This window comes from Nelusetta ayraudi, unplaced genomic scaffold, assembly GCF_046127955.1.
Source record: "Nelusetta ayraudi isolate G7.1 ecotype Tasmania unplaced genomic scaffold, CSIRO-AGI_Nayr_v1 ptg000031l, whole genome shotgun sequence".
NCBI classification, from domain to species: domain Eukaryota; kingdom Metazoa; phylum Chordata; class Actinopteri; order Tetraodontiformes; family Monacanthidae; genus Nelusetta; species Nelusetta ayraudi.
Window position 1 is genome coordinate 1,666,368 of NW_027466081.1, and position 19,815 is coordinate 1,686,182.

At 38.8% G+C, this 19,815-nt stretch overlaps 5 protein-coding genes across 11 annotated transcripts in view; 2 read left to right on the forward strand and 3 right to left on the reverse strand.

Annotated features, from left to right (window-relative positions):
* Window positions 1-944, forward strand: LOC142891348 (gamma-crystallin M3-like). Its single transcript, XM_076030808.1, has 3 exons — window positions 1-85; window positions 247-486; window positions 614-944. The coding sequence occupies exons 1-3, from the start codon at window positions 71-73 to the stop codon at window positions 890-892; spliced, it is 534 nt and encodes a 177-aa protein (XP_075886923.1). The 5' UTR covers window positions 1-70; the 3' UTR covers window positions 893-944.
* Window positions 945-3,970: 3,026 nt separating this feature from the next.
* LOC142891353 (gamma-crystallin M1-like) lies at window positions 3,971-4,847 on the reverse strand. Its single transcript, XM_076030814.1, has 3 exons — window positions 4,769-4,847; window positions 4,391-4,642; window positions 3,971-4,292 (listed from the first exon to the last, which is right to left on the reverse strand). The coding sequence occupies exons 1-3, from the start codon at window positions 4,775-4,777 to the stop codon at window positions 4,017-4,019; spliced, it is 537 nt and encodes a 178-aa protein (XP_075886929.1). The 5' UTR covers window positions 4,778-4,847; the 3' UTR covers window positions 3,971-4,016.
* Window positions 4,848-6,249: 1,402 nt separating this feature from the next.
* On the reverse strand, window positions 6,250-7,578 carry LOC142891552 (gamma-crystallin M2-like). The gene is made up of 3 exons (XM_076031192.1): window positions 7,570-7,578; window positions 7,082-7,324; window positions 6,250-6,885 (listed from the first exon to the last, which is right to left on the reverse strand). The coding sequence occupies exons 1-3, from the start codon at window positions 7,576-7,578 to the stop codon at window positions 6,613-6,615; spliced, it is 525 nt and encodes a 174-aa protein (XP_075887307.1). The 3' UTR covers window positions 6,250-6,612.
* A 5,050-nt stretch (window positions 7,579-12,628) lies between these two features.
* Window positions 12,629-17,447, reverse strand: LOC142891355 (gamma-crystallin M2-like). Of its 2 annotated transcripts, XM_076030822.1 has the most exons (3): window positions 17,251-17,447; window positions 13,286-13,528; window positions 12,629-13,121 (listed from the first exon to the last, which is right to left on the reverse strand). In XM_076030822.1, exons 2-3 carry the CDS (start codon window positions 13,460-13,462, stop codon window positions 12,846-12,848), a joined length of 453 nt encoding a protein of 150 aa, XP_075886937.1. In that variant the 5' UTR covers window positions 13,463-13,528; window positions 17,251-17,447; the 3' UTR covers window positions 12,629-12,845. The 2 variants fall into 2 exon arrangements, with proteins under 2 accessions (XP_075886937.1, XP_075886938.1); XM_076030823.1 differs by lacking the exon at window positions 17,251-17,447 and having other exon boundaries at window positions 13,286-13,727.
* pikfyve (phosphoinositide kinase, FYVE finger containing) overlaps window positions 15,604-19,815 on the forward strand; it is a 29,377-nt gene continuing 25,165 nt past the window's right edge. For 4 of the 6 annotated variants that reach the window (XM_076030816.1, XM_076030818.1, XM_076030820.1 and 1 more), the window contains exons 1-3: window positions 15,605-16,070; window positions 17,669-17,877; window positions 19,168-19,341. In XM_076030816.1, the coding sequence (XP_075886931.1) occupies window positions 17,685-17,877; window positions 19,168-19,341 (367 nt within the window). In that variant the 5' untranslated portion in view covers window positions 15,605-16,070; window positions 17,669-17,684. Of the gene's footprint in view, window positions 16,071-17,668; window positions 17,878-19,167; window positions 19,342-19,815 lie in introns of all 6 variants that reach the window. The other 2 variants (XM_076030819.1, XM_076030817.1) reach the window with 2 other exon arrangements.

Consider the following 19,815-nt stretch of genomic DNA (forward strand, 5'->3'; position numbering starts at 1 on the left):
GTATAAAAGCAACAGAGCACCATCAAGAAAATGTTACAGTCATTTTTCCCAAACAGTTGCAACTGTCACCATGACCATGGGCAAGGTGTGTAGAACGATTCTTCCACCTTTTTAACCGTGATATTTGACATTAAGATAAAATTTATAAAGCAACATCTGGTTTAAAAAATGTAGTTTTCAACATTTCAGATTTTTCTTGTTTTGTCGTTTGTTGTCAAAATCACCGTTTTCCTTTTTTTTCTCCAGATCATCTTCTATGAGGACAGGAACTTCCAGGGTCGTTCCTATGAGACCAGCAGCGACTGCGCCGACATGTCCTCCTACCTGAGCAGGTGCCATTCCTGCAGGGTGGAGAGCGGCTGCTTCATGGTCTACGATCGCACCAACTACATGGGAAACCAGTTCTTTGTCAGGAGGGGAGAGTACTCAGACTACCAGCGCATGGGCATGAGTGATTGTATCAGGTCTTGCCGCATGATCCCCATGGTAGGTTTCTAATTTTGAACCCACGCTAACGTGTGTGTAGCATTTGAGAAACACTTGTGGCATTGAACAACGCACAATCGTGAGGGTTAACAAATGGTGTTGCGTTTTCTTTCCCTTTTTGGCTCAGCACCGTGGCCAGTTCAGGGTGAGGATCTACGAGAGGGAGAACTTCGGCGGTCAGATGAATGAGCTGATGGACGATTGCGACAACATGATGGACCGCTACCGCATGTCCGACTGCCAGTCCTGCAACGTGATGGACGGCCACTGGCTGATGTACGAGCAGCCCCAGTACAGAGGCAAGATGATCTACCTGAGGCCCGGAGAGTACAGGAGCTTCAGGGACCAGGGCATGAGTGGCATGAGGTTCATGAGCATGAGGCGCATCATGGATTCCTGTTATTGAATCAGTAGTATGAAACACTGGATTTAAATAAAGGCATGGAATTTTCTTGTAATTGAATATCTCTGTCATTTGTTTTCCCTGGACTGAGCTGAAGAATTTTCACAGCTAAACTCGCACTCTCATTAATTTGTTTCATAACTATAACAAGCTGCCGGTGATTAACGTAAACTTTTATTGTGTATTCATAATTTTAGCCAGCTCCCAATCAAACAGATGCATACCTACAAATCATGTAGGCTTCTTGAAAGTTATTCAGACTAATCAGTTTGACAGTCTCCTGATGATTAGATGAGTCAGAGGGCCACTTCCAAATGTTTCTCTCTTGTTACTCAGCCGTTATACAACCCTAAAGAATTCAAAAAGAGAAAAAAAAATTCAAGCAGAAAGTTTTACCTTGTCTATTTGAGAATAAACCAGGGGTGAAAGCTGCAGCAGGCTTTTAGTGTGGACTGAATGGGCAGCAGCAAACAATGGGAAAATACTAGTATTCTGAAGGCTGTCCCCTCAATGCAAATCTAAACCCTGATAACAATGATAAATTGATGAGTATAAATTGTGTAGGAAGACGAAATCTGACTCATAGTTTCAGTGGTAAAACTTACCGAAAGAAGTTGGCTTTGTGAGTAATTTTGAAAAATAACAGCCTCGCGACAACGTATTAAAAACTGATGAAGAATGAAAGTAAAGAAAAGGACTATGAAACAGTTCGCTTTGTAACCGTGAGCTTCAAGATTTTCAATTGCGAGCAGAACAATTTTTTAGCGTGGTCTTTGATTTAGAAGTGTGATTGGGTATTTATTTTATTTTATTTTCATTTTTTGGAATAAGTACTGTACCCCTGTGCCATACTAGGGAGTGGTTGGTTCCCCAGCTGTTCTATGACCGTCTGTCTACTTCTCCATCCTTGCCTGTGTTTTAAAATAAATATAGTATAATGTAAAAAAAAAAAAAAATTAAAAGAAATTTTTAGGCTGACATCAGTGTTGCATGTAGATTTTAACTGTAATGGTAAAAAAAATATATGCAGAGCCTTCAAGTTTTAAGACCATTTGTAAGAGATGGGGGAAATATATTCCCTCCAGTTACTGTTTTTCCATTGTGGGACCACTGACAACAGATTAACTTAGAGTCTAATTAGTTTATTTTAAATTCCAATTTGATAGCATACAAGATACATGAGCTTGTTGCAAGTGTAGTGTCTGAAGCTTTGGCCCTATACTCCTGCAGGCTTCTTGCCTGATAAGACGAACAGACCCCTCGTTAGCGCAGCACCTGCATTAGGTTACTTCCCTTGGAAGGCTTCATCTCAACTCCCTAGGAAGACTGTCTAGATAACACACATTCCAACGTTGGCCAGTAACTTTCCCATCCTTTCGCCTTCTGTTTTACAATTGTCTCTTTGTCCTCCTTATATGGAAATGTGCATGATGACGAGACCTGTGTGTATAAGAAGGTGATGTTCTAACTACTCTCTGAGAGATCGCGAGAGCTTGTGCGCATCTGGACACACGACCTCCTCAGGCGGACCGGTCGCCTGATTGATGCCTGACTTCTTTGTAATAAACCTGTTTTTATACAATCAAGTCGGCGTCAGCGAGGATTCCTTCAACATCCACACTTCACTGCTGCAACCTGAAGAATCCACCATACAAGTTGTTGTGCAATCTTTGCCAACATGTACAGTAGTTCTCTTTCTCTTATGAAGCCATTCCTGTTTGGCTGGTGAAATGTATCAGGTAGTCGCACCTATCAGAAATACCACCTGTGGATGGGACCTCCTCATTCAAACACATCTTTTTAGCAAAAGCGTATCTCTTGTGTTTGGTAACTGTCCATTGGGCACTATCAAGCTCGGGACCTGGGGACTGCGACCTGAAACGTGATCCATAATAAATCTTTCTATTGTGGATTAGATCTTATTATTGTAGATAGTTTGATGTATGTTGTTGTTTTGAAGGCCACATAATTAGAATAAGAAATAGAAAAGAAGAATAATTTACCATTTACAGTTTTAAAAAAACATGTAGTTGTGTAAAAAGGACACTGGTTCCTTTGATGATGAGTGGCAGTGTTTATGAGCAATGATTCTAATACATATGTGTAAAAGCAGGATGACAATTCAATATGCTTATGATAAACCCAATGGTTCACACACGCTCCAATCTGAGACAGTTGAACCCAATGGTTCCTATTTTTTTTCAGGATCTTATCGGATACTGCTCCATTTATTGTAAAGTGATATCATCGCGCTATTCCAAGGCACGCATTTTGATATATGCCAGTACTTTGAAAAGGTCCTCCTTACGGTTAGGGGCTACATTAATCGATTCGATGAAATGTTTCACAAAAATAAACCTAGCCAACTTTAATTGTTGGTTCTGTTGCATCATATGCATGTTGCACCAGGATGCCTTACCTGGTTTTTGAAATCCCCTTTAAAAGTTAAGTGAGTAATATTTGGAGATTTTGAGAAGAAACGGCGACATCAAGTGTTTGCATTTTAGATTGCAGCGCTCTTTCGCTCCCCTCCCTTCTCCTGAGCTTGCCAGTGCACACAGACTGGGATAACTCGTCCACCTTCTTCTTCGTTGGTTTATTTGAGGACAAGAGCATTTAGCCTAAGTAAGAAACATGCTGTCAGGCAGTTTTACTGCCCACACATGCTTCTCTACAAATATGGCGCTACAAGATGGCAGCTAATTAGGAGCAAGATCCTTGATATATGTATACTGTCATATATATAGAACAACCGTTCTATAGTTAGGAAAACCAAATTACTTTTATTGTACTGCGCGTACACACTTTTAAAAATGTTTTCATGAACAGTATATTAAGCTTTTACCAATATAAAAATCATAAATCAGGCCAAATTCTACACACTGGACCTTTAAGTGCAAGACTAAAGAGTGTTGTGGTCAAAACAAGACCGAGACCATGTCAAAGTGGTCTCATGACTCACTAGAACGTGAGTGTTTTACAAGCTGATGCTAAACTGATTTTGATTGTGTTTTATCTTTATTTTGTTTGTTTGAAAGGTTACTAAAGGTTTGCCACTCAAAAGAAACCACTGAACGTTGGTATGATTCACATATCATCTTTATTTACTCAAGTCAAATACATATATCTAGCACATGTCAGTGATGCGTCTCATGCTCATGAACCTCATGCCGCTCATGCCCAGCTCCCTGAAGCTCCTGTACTCTCCGGGCCTCAGGTACATCATCCTGCCTCTGAAGTTGGGCTGCTCGTACATCAGCCAGTGGCCGTCCATCACGTTGCAGGACTGGCAGTCGGACATGCGGAAGCGCTCCATGATGTTTTCGCAGTCGTCCATCAGCTCATTCATCTGGCCGCTGAGGTTCTCCCTCTCGTAGATCCTCATCCTGAACTGGCCACGGTGCTGTATCACACATGAGGAGAAAGCGTGAGCGCAGCTCGTTAGCACACTTCTGGGAGCACGTCATATTGTACGTCCTGTGAAAATGGATGGTCTCTTACATGGGGGATCAGTCTGCAGGACCTGATGGTGTCAAACATCATTCCCATGCTCATCATGCGCTGCATGTCGTGGTACTCTCCCCTCTTGAGGAAGAACTGCATTCCCATGAAGCTGGGGCGCTCGTACACCATGAAACAGCCGCTCTCCACCCTGCAGGACTGGCACCTGCTCAGGTAGGAGGACATGTCGGAGCAGTCGCTCATGCACTCATAGGAGCGACCCTGGAAGTTCCTGTCCTCGTAGAAGATGATCTGAAACGGAAGATATGGATGAGACAAATTTAGGAATTTAGGAAGTTGTTTTTTTTTTTTTTTTTAAATACTGCATTTACTTTTTTTTTTTTAGTATAGGTAACAGTATTTTTTAATTCCACTTACCTTGCCCATGTTGGTGGTTTTGGTTGTTCTTGGTTGTTGACGGTTGAACTCGCTGTGCCTGTTTCAGGTCACCCGCGCCTTTTTATACAAAGTCCCAGGGGCAACAATGTGTTGTTATTCAAATGTGCAAAGCTGATGAATTAGCAGTATGACTTTTGCTGAACCGGACCTATAAATGCGCAACAATGGTGTCCCATCCATACATTTCTGGCAGCAGCAATCTGTATTGTTTCCCATAAGCTTAACCTTTTTGTGTGCCCCATTCACTGTCAGAACGTTCTCCACATATGGTGTAGTTATCACTGACAAATATGGCACTGACGCAGTGAGAACATTTTTACAAACATTTGAAAAAAATAAATATGATGAACACTATCATTAGTGTTGTAAGTATATTGCCATTTTCCCTTTTAACTAATAATTAGTTATTATTAAATGAGTACATTTCTTTAATATAAGACGTAGTAAGCAGTTGAACAGGTAGTTCTTGTCTCGTGTTCTTACTTTGGCCATCTTGAAAAATATTTTGCTTAATAAAAACAGATTATTTGTTGAATAATTAATCTTACAAATCAGAACAAAATTCATACCTCCATAAATCTGGTTTATTTTTAGCTGGTCAAAATATGAAGACAAAAGACATAATTCTAGGAGACAGTGGCAACCAGCCCCTAACCCCAGCCAGGATTTATTTGTGACAGCAAAAAAAAAAAAAATGCTAATAAAATGCCATTGGCTCTACTAGTCAGAAAAGAATGTTTGTGGCATTCTGCAAGAACCTTTTAGGTATTTCATTTTATTGTTTATGGACTGAACCTCTCTTTCCAATAGTGGGGTATATCCACAGACTGATGAACCTTTGAAATAAATCTTATGGATATTTTGTATGTATACACATTCATCTTGCATTTGAGGTGATTAAAACATTTAGAAATCTAAATTATGACAATATAACGATATATAGACGCATGTCTTAGACTCATCAGCTGAGAAGGTATGTAGCATGTTAATTTTGGTATGGTAGTTTAAAATCATTTAGGGTTTTTTTTTTAAGACATTTTTTCTTTTGTAAATCTTATTGACATACACACCGACAGAGGTGCCAATAATGTTTTTTTATCTATCTTTTTGAAAATTGTCATTCGACATGTTTTTAATTATCCTTTCCATTTTTTTATCATGACCTCTCCTGCACTCAGGTTCATGGTCCAGTTCTTCTATAATTACAGTAAATCCCAATTTATTACCATTATGCTTAATTTGTCATTTTAGTTTACATTGCCTGAAAACAGTGTGTTTCTATGCTACTCCATATTCAGACAAAACAGGCAGCATTTAAAATAATGGCTATTCATCCCAATAATTAACTTAATTCTTATTAGGTATTTCTGGCTTCTTTGAATAAATCATCCTTAATTCACGTGGTTTGTTTTAAGGTGGTGTATTCTTTAATGCATATTTCAACTGTCATGTATCAAATATCATCTTTTTCAAATAATTCACAAAATCCCTTTGTAAACATCTTTCAAAAAAGAAGAAATCAAAAGAAGTTACTTTGGCACAGCCAGAAAAAAGTTACTAAAGAAATCAAATAATGATTTATTTGCTTTGTTTCAGTCAGAAAGTGCAGTTTTAGAATAAAAAGTAAATACAAAAAACACATTAACATGAAGTTGTGCAGAGTCTCTTAGCCACACTTGTTAAACACTTGTTTTTCTCAACACTCTCTCACTTTTTTAATGCCTTTTACAAATTAATTAAAAACACACATTCACAAAGGAAGTTAAAAATTTGCCATCTTTAATAAATAATGTTGGAAGGTGATTAGTGACGTTCTTGAACAGCTAAAATTCAGTGACCCTTCTGAAGGACCCGACAATGGCACAGGTAGCACACCAGTCGCGATACCTCCTGTACTCCCCAGTTCTCAGGAAGTACTGTCTGCCTCTGTAGTTCGGGTACTCGTAGAAGATCCAGTATCCATTCATAACATTACAGGAGTAAACATGGCGGTGGTGGAAACGGTCAGACACACAGGGACAATCATCCATGAACTCCATCATGTGGCCGCTAAAGTCAGGCTTCTCAAAGATGCGCAACCGGTAGGAACCACGATACTGGCAGAATGACAAAAAAAAACAGACAGTTAACAAAGTACTTTGGAGTATTCCTGTTAAGTAACATCATGCTTTATTCCGTTGTATGTTTGTTACAAAATGTGCTGTATTGAATGTAAACCTTAAAGCACCAGCTATGCAGAGGTAGCCACAAATATTTTTGCCTTTCCTTCGTCTCCATATATATTCCACTTACCGCTGGAATCATCCGACATGAACGGATGCAGCTACTGAAGCCCATCCACCTCTGGTAGTCCGGGTACTCTCCCCTCCTCATGAAGTACTGGTGGCCCATGAAGTTGGGTCGCTCATAAATCATGAAGCAGCCACTCTCCACTCGGATGGAGTTGCAGCGGCTGAAATATGAGTGAAGATCTGTGCAGTCATTACTGCACTCATAGCTCCGACCCTGGAAGTTCTTGTCCTCGTAAAAGATAATCTGGTGAAAAAGTAAATATGTGTATGTTAACATATGGGTTTGTTAAGTTACATTAACATTGTTAACCACTGTAAACGTCTTATTTGACACTTTTTTAACTACATGACTGTTATTATTATTATTATTATTATTATTATTATTATCATTATTATTATTATTATTATTACTATTATTATTATTATTATTATTATTATTATTATTACACAACATCACTAAATGACAGCAGAGAGGAAAACAGTGCTTACCTTGCCCATGGTCTCTGTTGGAGAGATTCCCCATGTTTTCAGGCCTTTTTATACAACCTTTTGACAAGCAAAGTATTGTTATTTAAATTTTCTTTTCGTTATAATTGAATGCTCCTGGCACATGTTTACCTTTTTTGTTGGAGCACAACATTATGGTCAGAAATATGGATTTGTTTTTAGTTTTTTCTTTTAAAAAAAAAGATAAATAATTAAATGGTTTAGTGGTTTGACGTACATAGACAAAGGAAAAGACTAGTATGGTATCCACACATCTAGTGGACAATGACTGTGGAACAATATAGAAGATCCCTTTTTCCATTAAATATGTTCCACAGCGGAGCAGGAAGCTACTGCACAACTGCACTGTGCGAAATGTGGATGCGTTTTCACCCAGGCATTCAGAGCTTTTCAGATTTTATTATGATTTGTAGGTTTAAAAAAATAGACTTTTAGGAGAGGAAGAGTTTACTCCAAAGATAATAGGTAGCTTTTTTTTCAGGCATGTCTAATTATTTATTATTTAAGCCTTCCCAGTTTTGAGTAACTTCCTGTTTTAGTATATATAATTTTTTTTTTTTTTATTAAAATGTGTGCTGAAAACATGACTTTGAGATTAGGCGTGTGCATTGCTTTTAAGGTGCCTGCCTCATAGACTGGGTTCCTACTTACTTTGTCATTGTTCATGATTATTATATTGATAAAGTCTTGGATTGTAGATAACATCAGTGGCAACATATGGGGAACAACAGCACTGTGTTGTATGCTTATAAGAGAAGAACTAACTAGCAGGCACTATGTTACACAAGTCAGACAAGACAGTCCCCCCAGTAAAAAAAAAAAAGGTATAATTTACATTAAAAAAATTAAAATAGTATTCTTTAAATCTAATTGGACAGTAAACCACAGCTACCATGCACAAAAAAACATGTCAATGCATCTTTACTGTTTTATGATGCAGACACAGAACCGACTCTGTGCTCTCCGGCCTTATGTCGTCCGGTTCCCCTTCTAAATGGAATGATCGCACACCGTCCTCGAGTCATCTCTCACATTCCAGAGGTTTAGGTCAGTCATGTTGAAGTGTTCCTGCATATTTGAGCAATCAAATATCAAATTCTCGCTGTGGAAGCTACAGCTGATGCTGTAGGTGTCCTGGTGCTGGAGTGGGGGAAAAAAACTGTATGTAAATATATACACACAGATATATATGCTTCCTATATATATATATATATATATATATATATATATATATATATATATATATATATATATATATATATATATATATATATATATATATATATATATATATATATATATATATATATATATATATATATGTATACATACATACATACATACATACATATACATATATATATATACATATATGTATGTATAACTAATATATATATTAGCATTAGCATTAGCAATATATATATTAGCATAACTTTCACATATCCATAAACTTATCGGAAACTGTATGAGGAAGGACTTCATTACTGCTGTAACTACATTGTGTCCGATTTTGCTTGTCTTATTTTCACCTTAATATGTAATTTGTCAGGAGAAATGTTAGTTAACTCAGAAATCGGTGCAAAGTCAAGTGATGCTTGTTTGACGCTTGACGCATGTATTTTACCAAGTGAATCCATGAATGATAGCATTGTGTAAACCTTTCTACCACCAGTAGAGATAGAGATTTTTCTAAAGGAAATATCCTTCAGAAATTAGCCTTAAAATTAGTGCCTTATACAACAGGGCGGTGTGTCGTTGTCAGTTATCAAGTTTAACTGTGATTTTAGGAGGAATTTTCATGTGTTCTTTCAGGGAAGTGTGAATTTGTAACAACGACATAACTTTAGTCGTGGTTCTGATGAGACAGAAAGTCCAACCAAATTATGAATTTACATTTAAAATGAAAAAGAGCGTAGAATTAGAGTCAGTTATCCACATTACCAGGCTGCTACTGCCATCTACTGGCGGCATGCCTCGCAACCACACTGACCCAAACTGATATATCAGGCGAGCCTACTCTTGAGTACACTAGCGTTCATCCATCCATCCATCCATCACTTCATCCATCCATTCATCCTCTATACTTCCTCCTGGTCAAATATATTATTTTATTTACAGCACCATGTTTGTTCTTAAATCGATGGCTCTCTGAACAAAACCAAGGCACTCTGACATTATAAAATATTAACATAGAATGATACAGTTTGTCAAAGACCAGTTTGCTGCTGCAGAGGGAAAGTATAGTAAAATTACAGCGGTTTTGGGAAACACACATCCAAGTGTCCTTCATTATGGTACATTTTGTCACAATTTAAGATTTCCCAGGAACTAAGTTGGAAAATATTTTTTTACTTTATTTAAATGTTAATAAGTCAAATGATTTGATGGATTAATGACTTTTTAAAAATAAATAAATAAATAAAACATTAATTTCCCATGGGCTTGTTGCACAAAGCAGGTTTTGTTAAAACTGAAATGAGGGAAACTTTGCAAGCCCCTGTGACATTGCAGCACCTCATCATGAATCTGGTGGCAGGAGGTCTCGAGGGTTGTGCTGTTGAACTGTCCGGGCTCTGTTCACCCACCCTGCTTGGGTGCATCTCGCTGTCAGTGTGGCAAAGTGTGAGTCTGCCACGGCAACGGCAACGTATCTCGGCCGGAAGGTTGGAGATACCTGGAGATACCTGGAGATACCAGGAGATACTTGGAGATACCTGGAGATACCCCACCCCCATCTCCAAAAGGAACTGATGGGGTTCATGGGGCTGGTCGGGTTCTATTGTGCTTTCTGTATGAATTCATCAACAGCCGTTGCAGCCCTAACCGAGTTTGCTGGAAGCATGAAGTTAAGCATGAAGGCATCCAAAAACATTAAGACACTACTATGTGCTGTGCCTATTTTTGGTTGCACTGCAGCTTGATGATGATTGATGAAGTCCTGCTTCAGGTAGGGAAGGCGTTGACACACCCCTTTATTGATTCTCTAAGAAGTTTAATTCACACCAGCTCAACTGCTCCCCAATAGAGAAGGTGACCCCGGCTTTGATTTGGGCCCTCATACACTTAGAGGTGCATGTATGGACTGGAGTTGGTCCAGTTATGGTTTATACAAATCACAACCCTCTTACGTTTCTTTGTTCATGAAAATGTTCAAACCATCACCTGATGAGGTGAGCATTGCACCTGCAATCTTACTGTTTGGACATGCGACATATCAAGGCTATGATATTGTAGCAGACGTCCCATTCCCCTTTACCAATTAGCAGACACGCTTTGTCATTAGCCGTATGATTTTTGTTTGTTGTTTGTTTGTTCTCCTTAAGGTTGGGTGCCTGGTGTTGTTTGTTCACCCTGATCGGGTTAAGAAGGTAGGTGTGATGCCCATGAAGTGTCATGAGAGAAGGTTTGGTGAGCATGTCCAAGTTTTACAGCTTCCCACCTGTAAAATCTGGCTTGATTTATGATTTTCGTATTGGTAAAAGCTTAACATACTGCCCATAAATACGTTAATAAAAGTGTATACTCGAAGTACAATAAATGTAATTTGGTTTTAGAACGGTTGTCATATAAGAATATACACAGAGCTATAAGGGCCTTGCTCCAAGTTAGCTGCCATCTGGCATTGCAATTTTATAAGGGAGCCCACCTGACAGTGGCCCTAAATACAAAATGTCCTGTCAACCGGGCTTCCTTAAATTTCTTACACACTGGACCTTCAGGTTTGTTGGTATATAAAGATATTAAGTATAACTTGAAATATCTGCCATGGTTTCATCTCATTTTTTGTCGTGACCATGAGCCAGGTCATGGCAGTCGTGTTGCAGAATCTTACTGCTGGATGGTAGGACCTCAGCGGACTTCAGTCATATTGGAAAATGTATCGGAATGTCTGGCCTTCACTTGCATAAGACATATAGAGACTAGTGTGATGTGACACACCCCACACAAATAATCACAGACAAATGAATCATAAATTCCATGTTTTTTATGATGATTAATTTGGCGACAGTGGCTAGAGTCGTAATTAAGGTATATTAAAGTGAGTGTATACAAGAGGAGGAGCAGAATCGAGTCATGTGCTGTTGCTAATGCCCTATTGTCTTTTGTAATTATACTGTATATTATTTTCCCCCTTCCAGGTCTGCATTACCTTATTCTCCAATTACATGGTAAGAGAAAACTATATAGATTTCATTTGCCAGATGATGATTATCCTGTTTATTGACAACAAACGGTTAGTAAATGCTGCTTCATATTTTTCTGAACCTGTGAATCATCTTTTCCACCTTTCTTTGCAAAAAGGAACAAATTCCACACGTAAAAAAATATACTGCCACATTCCTGGTAATGCTAAAAACAAAACAAAAAAAAGGCTCCACTCTTCTAAGCAGTTCAGTCAGCTTTAATGTTCCTCAAACAAAATTTTTGGGAAAATGGTCAATATGCACTCGTAAAAAAAGAAAAACATTTTTTTTTTACATCCTGGGTTTACAGCAGTGAATGTCTGATAGACCATACTTAGATATACATATAATTGAATTGAATTGAATTGAATTGAATATTTGATAGCTCCTTTGCCTCTTACATATAGCCATCTGGCATCTCAAAGCAAGTTGCTTTGGATAATTGCTATATCCCACCTAAATAGAAAGTACTATGTAAAAAAAAAAGTTTTGAAAAAGTTTTGCAACTATTTAATTGAGCTCTACATACATGAATGCGGTATGTTAGAAAATATGTGTTTTGGGTTTTTATTTGGGGGTTTTTTTTCCACTAAAAAAATGAAGAAATCAAAATTACAATTACTATCAATGTGAGCAGTTGTGTTGGCTTATTTATTATTATTGCAGTACATAAGTATGTCTGTACGTGTGTGCACTCTTTAATAATTGAGACTTTAGTAATCTGCTTGTGGTAATAGAGTTCTGTATTTCTTTAAATAAACCAATTACATTATTTTTAGCTGCATAGTAATGGTCAAATGATTAGTTAATTAAGTTAAATCAGTTGCAGCAAATTGCCTGTTAACGAACACAAAAAAAAGTTTCACAAGAATGTAATTTATTTGTCATGACAAACAATGTCATTGTTTTGCTCTGGTTTCCAATCATAGCCAAATAAGTAATGATTTAACTACTTTGTTTGATAACATTTCCCAATTCCACTGATATTTGACTTTTTAAAGAAGACAAAAAATGAACAGTCTTTACCCAAAAGCAAAATAAACCAAAAAAAAAAAATAAAGATGGAAGATTCCACTAAAAATCTGTAATTCTGCGAAAGGACCCAGTGGTGGCGCAGGTGGCCCCCCAGTCACTGAACTTGCGGTACTCTCCAGGCCTCATGAAGTACTGGCGACCATGGTAGTTGGAGTGCTCGTAGAGGGTCCAGTAGCCGTCCAAGACATTGCAGGAGTAGATGTCGTGGCTGCGGAAAAAATCTTGCACCGACTCACAGTCGTCGCTGAATTCCATCATCTGGCCTTGAAAGTCAGGCTGCTCATAGATGCGCATACAATAAGGCCCCTCGCTTATCTGGTGATGTACAGGGAAAATAAAACACAATATTGACCCTAAATGACCATATTGATAATTATTTTGTTTTTTTAAGATGAAGATAGATATGTTCAAGTTACAATACAAGTACAAATCAACTGACAAAACATGAAGTAAAATTGTCAAGTATTTACTGTACTTACATAAGAGAACGTGCGACAAGAGCGGATGGTGTCATTGTAGCCCATCCAGTGCTGGTAGTCTGGATACTCTCCCCTGGTTAAAACATACTGGTAGCCATTATAGTTTGGTTTCTCATACAACACCCAGCAGCCACTCTCCACTTTGATGGAGTTGCAGCGGTTGAAGTGGGTGTGCATGTCAGCGCAGTCGGCTTCACACTCATGGGAGCGGCCCTGGAAATCTCTGTCCTCATAGAAAATGATCTGAATGCAGGTGGGAAATTAAAACAAAAGCAAACAGGGCTCTGGAGTCAAAATTAGAAAATCATGACATTGTGATTGTTCATAATTGTCACATTTCACCGTGCTCACTGTCCATTGCATCATCTTTGTAGATACTGTCAAGCCTCGGCTTATTGATTTTCCTACCAGAGTTTGACAGGCAGGAAAACAGATATATAAGAGTCTGTCTTTCTCTCTCTCTCTTCGGAGGCAGCAGGCCTTGTATTTTGTTTCTCATGATTTGTTTCATGCAGAGTTTTGTCATAGTTTCCTATTATATGACACATTTAGGTCATTAACATTGATGCAATGACATTTTTGAATGTGCAGGTAATGAAAAATGAAAATTATTAAATGTCAATGCTGAGAAATTAAATGATTTTTGTTCATAGTGTATGTATTCATTTGTTATGCACTACATGAATCACAATCATTTACAGCACTGTGTCACTGGATAAACAGGTAGAATTTTGCATTTTGAATTATCTTTGGCAAGAGGTCAGTACACACTGGTTAAATTAACCAGCATATTTCACTCATACTTGAAAGGGTTGAATTTTTACACAAACATGTTCTTACCTTGCTGCTCATGCTGTAAAATGTGCGGGAGCTCGTATCCTTTCGGCAATGGTGAATTCAAAATGCAGAACCAGAAGCCCAATATATAAACCTCTATCAAAGGGATGCTAGATCCCCCTTTAGCTGTTAATTCAATGAGCAGGGATTTAAAACCCTTGCATTGATGCCAAACGTCTAGATCCTGAGCATAGAGCAGATCCCTGAATCATCACTGAAAAAGTCCTACTAGGCAAATTACTGACCAGTTGTACCCTCTATATTGGTATTGGCGGCTGAAGGATGTTTTTCTTTCAATACTCTATTATCTCTTAATGCATATTTTTACCAGGAAGAACAATAGGGACATTCTTTTTTTAGTTGAAACTGACAAGTGTGAATATTTGCCAATAGTGAGGAAAGTGGTGACATGAAATGCAACAGCATGAGTTATGTAACTAACTATATTTGTGGTAAAAGTGAGATCGTTTTTCAATCATCTCTTGTCAAATTAAAATGACACAATTTAAAAGTGATTTTTCCTTTTATTCCATTTCAGGAACATATCAGGAATATCAGGAACAACACTTGGCTCTTCCTATTTTGGTAAATATACTGTATCTCCTCCTGACCTGTCCATTCCCAATGAGCACAAAACTTCTGAGCTTGGTGTGTGTGCCATGATAAACTCTGTGTTTCCACAAAGGCAGACCTAACATCAGCATTTTAGTTGGGGACAAGCCTGTATGTGTGAGTGTGGAGTGATTCTCTAACAAAAAAGGAATCTGAATGCTTTTGCTTCCAAGCTGTCACATCCTCCTTGTATTCTCTTCATCCCTTCATCTCCCTTGAAGGATTCCTCTTGACATTCCCTCCAGGTCCAAACCACATCTATCCTCAGCAGATACTGTAAAAAGGACAGCGATGTGTAGAGATTGGGGAGGAAACAGTTATATTAGTGGGAGGGTCAACAACAGCTGTTATCTTGGCTTCCACAGTGTGAACTCCATTAGCATATGCGCTATGTCCCAAATACTGAGTTTCATCGGATAGCAACGTGCATTTGCTTCTTTTTAATCTCAGAGCAGCATTTTATAATCTGGTTAACATCCCCTGCTTACATACAGTATTTTTCTAGTTTGTAAAAAGTTTGTTTGTTTGTTTGTTGTTGATGTGGCTGTGCAGCCTCATTGCATGGTCTTTCTCAATAATGATTGAATTCTGTTTAATTACAGACAAAAACAGACAAGGTGGAATTCCGTTTGATATCAAGTTTGATTAATGACTGTTTTGTTTTGTTTTGTTTTTATTTAACATATCCATGTTCAAAATGTTTCCCAAATGTTTCCCTTGTGTGGAATTGCTATATGTGCTAAATAACTCGTCGCTCATTTTTAATGTTAATACACATCGGCCTCCGTCGGTGGGGGAAAATGACGTAAGCCGGAAGTGGGCGGAGTTAGCCTCAAAACCCCAAGTATGTACTTGTGCTGTCAACAGTTTGTGTGGACCGTAGAATAAAAATAATAAGCGATGGAAAACTACATCGGTTTGCTCAGTAAAGATCTAATTTGATCGGTTAAAACGGCCGCTAATGCATGTTTTTTTTTTTCTTTACATTTTCGGTTTCCGTGTATTTTAGTAGGCGTGTTCCTGCGTGTTGGTGCGAATCATGTACACAAACGTCACGAAAGGCGGAAGTAGTTGACAACAGCGGTTATTATCGTGTGTTTTCTTTAAACGTCTGCGGCGAGCTCTCTGAATTTGTGTGATTCTCCATCACACACATACAACGGGCATTCGGAATTTTCTTCAGTAGGGAAATAGCAGTTAGTTTTCAGTGAAAGACACACTTATAAATACTACTTTAGATGATTAGCTCGAGAGCTTATCGATAGATAGCATGTTTGGATATGCCACTGTAAGCTCTACGTGCAGGTAGCGGACAAGCCTTGCCTCACACCGCCTCGTAAGTTGACCACTGTTATGTTTCCTCTTACAAAACACGTAGCTGTTCGGGCAGTATCGTTGTCTTTGGCCACAAGGTGTGCAGAGATGAATAAGACACTGTTGCTTGCTAGTCCATACTTCACTGAGTCGATATTCTCTTCAACGGAATATTTAGTCTGTTGGTGTTGACAAACGTGTGTGCACTCGGGTGTTTGTACAGAAGTACAAACAAACAAGTGAGTTTTTGCGGGTGTGAGCGTGTCGTGAGATATGTGACCAGGGAAAACCGTTTAACTCATTCAGCGAGGTCCCGTTTCAGCTGATTATGATCACATGACGTGCTTGTCATTTGACTTGGAATGGCGTTACTTCTGCTATTTGCTAAACACAGGAAAATGTCATGCGCTGTGATCTTCGAGCCTACTTTTCATATTTGATGTATAAACTAATATATATATATATATATATAATTTTTTTTCGGCTGGTCAAATGGCAGTGTTTAGTTGTAACAGGAATGTAACATTGCGGACGATAAGTTTAGCCGTCGCTTTGCTCATTGACACTGTGAGTTGTAGTTTAGTTTAAGCGTTAAGTAGTTTAAACTATAATAATAACTACAATTTGGCGTCTCTAGTTTTGCAGTTAACAACGTTGACAACGTCAATCCATTATTAATCAGTTATTTCTCTGTTGCTACGCTGTTTTGGTAACAGTGGTGAATGATGTTTCGGGAAGACCTACTACGATTTGCATTCAACGGCGTGTTTCAACAGCTGCCACTGCGTGTAAACGTTTCGACAACGATGAAACTGCATTTAATGTTAGCACTGAAACACGAGAGCTTTGATAGCGGAAGGAAACAACCACTAGTGTTACAACTGATCACATGCTGTCCAGAATAATCTGAGGTGTGCAGTGTTAGTTCCCTAGTCCAGTTTTCCTGGCTAGAAACTACAAAAACACACTTGTTCGACATGGAGGATTATGGTTGTTTTTTTTTCCCCAGCAACAGCAACAACAACAACAAGAAGTAATAAATAAAAATCTGCCACTCTATTGCAAACTGAACTTGGAATGGTTCTATTGTTGAATCCCAGTTTCATTTTGCGCTGCCGTGTAAACAGAAATCAATCGGCTGTTCATATTGTTACAAAGCAGACGTTTGAAAAAAAAAAAATGCTTGGGGGTTTATTTCTTACCGACGCTGAAATTCACTGTTGCCTTATTCCTGATCTTGTACGCATGCCAATTATGGGAATACAGTTAGTTAGTAATTCTGGATGATACAAGTTAAAGTTTAGCAGTGTCATGGCTTATTAACTACTTCTCTTGTACTTAGGGTCATAGGGGTGTAGGAGCCTGTGCCAGCTGATTTTAGCTGAATGCAAGATACGTTGTCAGTTTATTGCAGGGCCACCTAGAAAAACAATCAAACATTCACACTCACAGTTACAACCGTGGCCAAATTTCCAAAGACACGAGTGGATAACATGTAGACGCAATACAGAAAGGCTCCGGCGATCAAACTTTCTCGCTGTGAGGCGGCAGTGCTTTGTACTGCACCGCCAACCATATTGTTGGTTTGATATTTCTCACATCTATTTCTTGTTTCTGCAGCAGGGGAGGCAGTGACATGGCTACTGGTGGTCCTGGTCAACAGGCCTCATCTCCATCTTCGCCTGACTGGAACAAGGAGCCACATGTCCTCTCACCTGCCAGCCCTTCTCATCTGACCCACTTCAAACCTCTGACCCCGGAGTTGGACGAGCCTCCTCTTCGTTCAGCATACAGCTCATTTGTCAACCTATTCCGCTTTAGCAACAGAGGTCGGGAACACACGCACACAATAGCTTTTAGTCAACACAAAATTCAAGGCCGCTTGGACAGTGGCGCGGTTCGTGTGATTTTGTTATGCTACGGGTGGAAATCGTATCTAACTGCTTCGGTGAAGCAGTAAATAGGTTATTAAATATTTAACATTAAATTTACGCACATTAAATTTTAAGTGCATAATCACCGTCAATTAAAAATAGTTTTTCCTACTTTTAGAAAGGTTCTTTTATAGCCAGGGTCTTGGTCACAGGGAGTCGCCATCTCACACTGCCGTTTCCATCGGCGCTATCGTTTGTAAGGCAGCCTAGTACGGACGATCCAGCTCACCTGTTTTTATATTTAAAGGTAATATAAAGGCAATATATGGAGACTTTGATAAGAAACAGCGACATCAAGTGGTTCCATTTCAGACTGTTGCTCTCTTTCATTCTCCTCCCTCTCCCAAATTTGCCAGTGAACTACGGTGGCCTGCGCACACACAGCTGGATATCTCATCCACCTTCTTCTTCTTCTTTGGTTTATTTGAAGACATTCACCCTAACTGCGAAAAGTGTTGTCATGCGGGCTGGATTGTCCACACCGGGCTCCCCTAGAAATATGGCGGTGCAGATAGGACTGGATTATGTATTTGAGCAGAATACTAGATCGAACAAAAATAACATTAAAATTCAGGAATTAAGATCAGTTTCTGAAGTTAACATGACAACATTATAAGAATTGTGTCACTATCCAAGCAGAGTTACGTATGTGTCAATCTCAGTACGACACTCAAGTTTGGGCAGTTAATTGAACACAGTCATGTGAGGTCATGTGATAAAGATTCTTGCCTGCACCAGTGCAGGAAAAACTACGAGCCACATGATGCAGATGTTTTTAGTCTCATCTCACTCTTCTCCCCTCAGCTTCTCTTGCATCTCACTTTAACATTTCGTACTCATAAAACCACTGAAATCTATGAAAAAACAGCATAAATAGCAGTGTAATGACGTGTTTTTCTCCTTTTCACTTTACCTTATCTACAGAATACTTATATTTTATGAGACTACATATACAAATACACAAATACAAACCCCATAAACTAAATAAAGTAGGATTTTAAGGAAATAATGAAAAGGATTTCGGTCTCACTTAAAGCCAAACGAGTATTTTCTGTGTTTATTTGTCTCCTATTCTGACTCTGTGTGTGTGTGTGTGTGTGTGTGTGTGTGTGTGTGTGTGCGTGTGTGTGTGCGTGTGTGTGTGCGTGTGTGTGTGCGTGTGCGTGTGCGTGTGCGTGTGTGCAGAGGATGCACGTTCCCTTTCAACTCTTCCAGAGAAGCCAGATGGTTCCTCACCATCCCCGCAGTCAGAGAGGAGGAGCTGGTCCTCCAGTCCATCCCACTCGCTTCAAAACACCCACTCGAAAATGCCTCGAAAACAACCCATCGACCAACTGCGGAGGCCTTCCACAGCCTCGGGTAAACATGATACAGTTTGGTTCTCACAACATTATTAAGCATATAAAAGATTCCCTGCCATGTACTATGTATAGTTTTAGAGTGTGTGGCTATACCAATTATCTTTGCTAAATTATTTTAAGTGTAAAAATAGCAATCAAAATAGGCAACACACCTATTTAGAGGCCTCAACTCTTTTTCTTTTTACCTTTTTTTTTCTTCTATTGAGTGAGTCTTTTGAAACTTTAATTGGTTATTTGGGTCAGAAAATGTCAACCGGGGCCTTGGATGACATGTAGGTGTGCTTTAAATTGGGGTGAGATTAAATAGTATTCAACAATATCATGTTGATGATGGCAAACCAAAACAGAAGGGTCTGTTTTAAGTGGTATCACATAGGACAATGCAACGCTATCTACTGTGGGGCTTTCTTTATCCTCACGCATGCAGATGCACAGATGGCAGGCAGCACAGCACTTGACTTGACTTGACTTT

Excerpts from the sequence above, each read along its gene's own strand:
- LOC142891348 (XM_076030808.1), top strand. Across the intron at positions 487-613 it reads CTTGCCGCATGATCCCCATG|CACCGTGGCCAGTTCAGGGT; the intron begins GTAGGTTTCTAA and ends TTTTTGGCTCAG.
- LOC142891353 (XM_076030814.1), bottom strand. Across the intron at positions 4,293-4,390 it reads CCTGCAGACTGATCCCCCAT|CACCGTGGCCAGTTCAGGAT; the intron begins GTAAGAGACCAT and ends TGTGTGATACAG.
- LOC142891552 (XM_076031192.1), bottom strand. Across the intron at positions 6,886-7,081 it reads CATGTCGGATGATTCCAGCG|TATCGTGGTTCCTACCGGTT; the intron begins GTAAGTGGAATA and ends TCATTCTGCCAG.
- LOC142891355 (XM_076030822.1), bottom strand. The coding sequence starts at position 13,462 with ATGCACACCCACTTCAACCGCTGCAACTCCATCAAAGTGGAGAGTGGC. Across the intron at positions 13,122-13,285 it reads CTTGTCGCACGTTCTCTTAT|ATAAGCGAGGGGCCTTATTG; the intron begins GTAAGTACAGTA and ends GTACATCACCAG.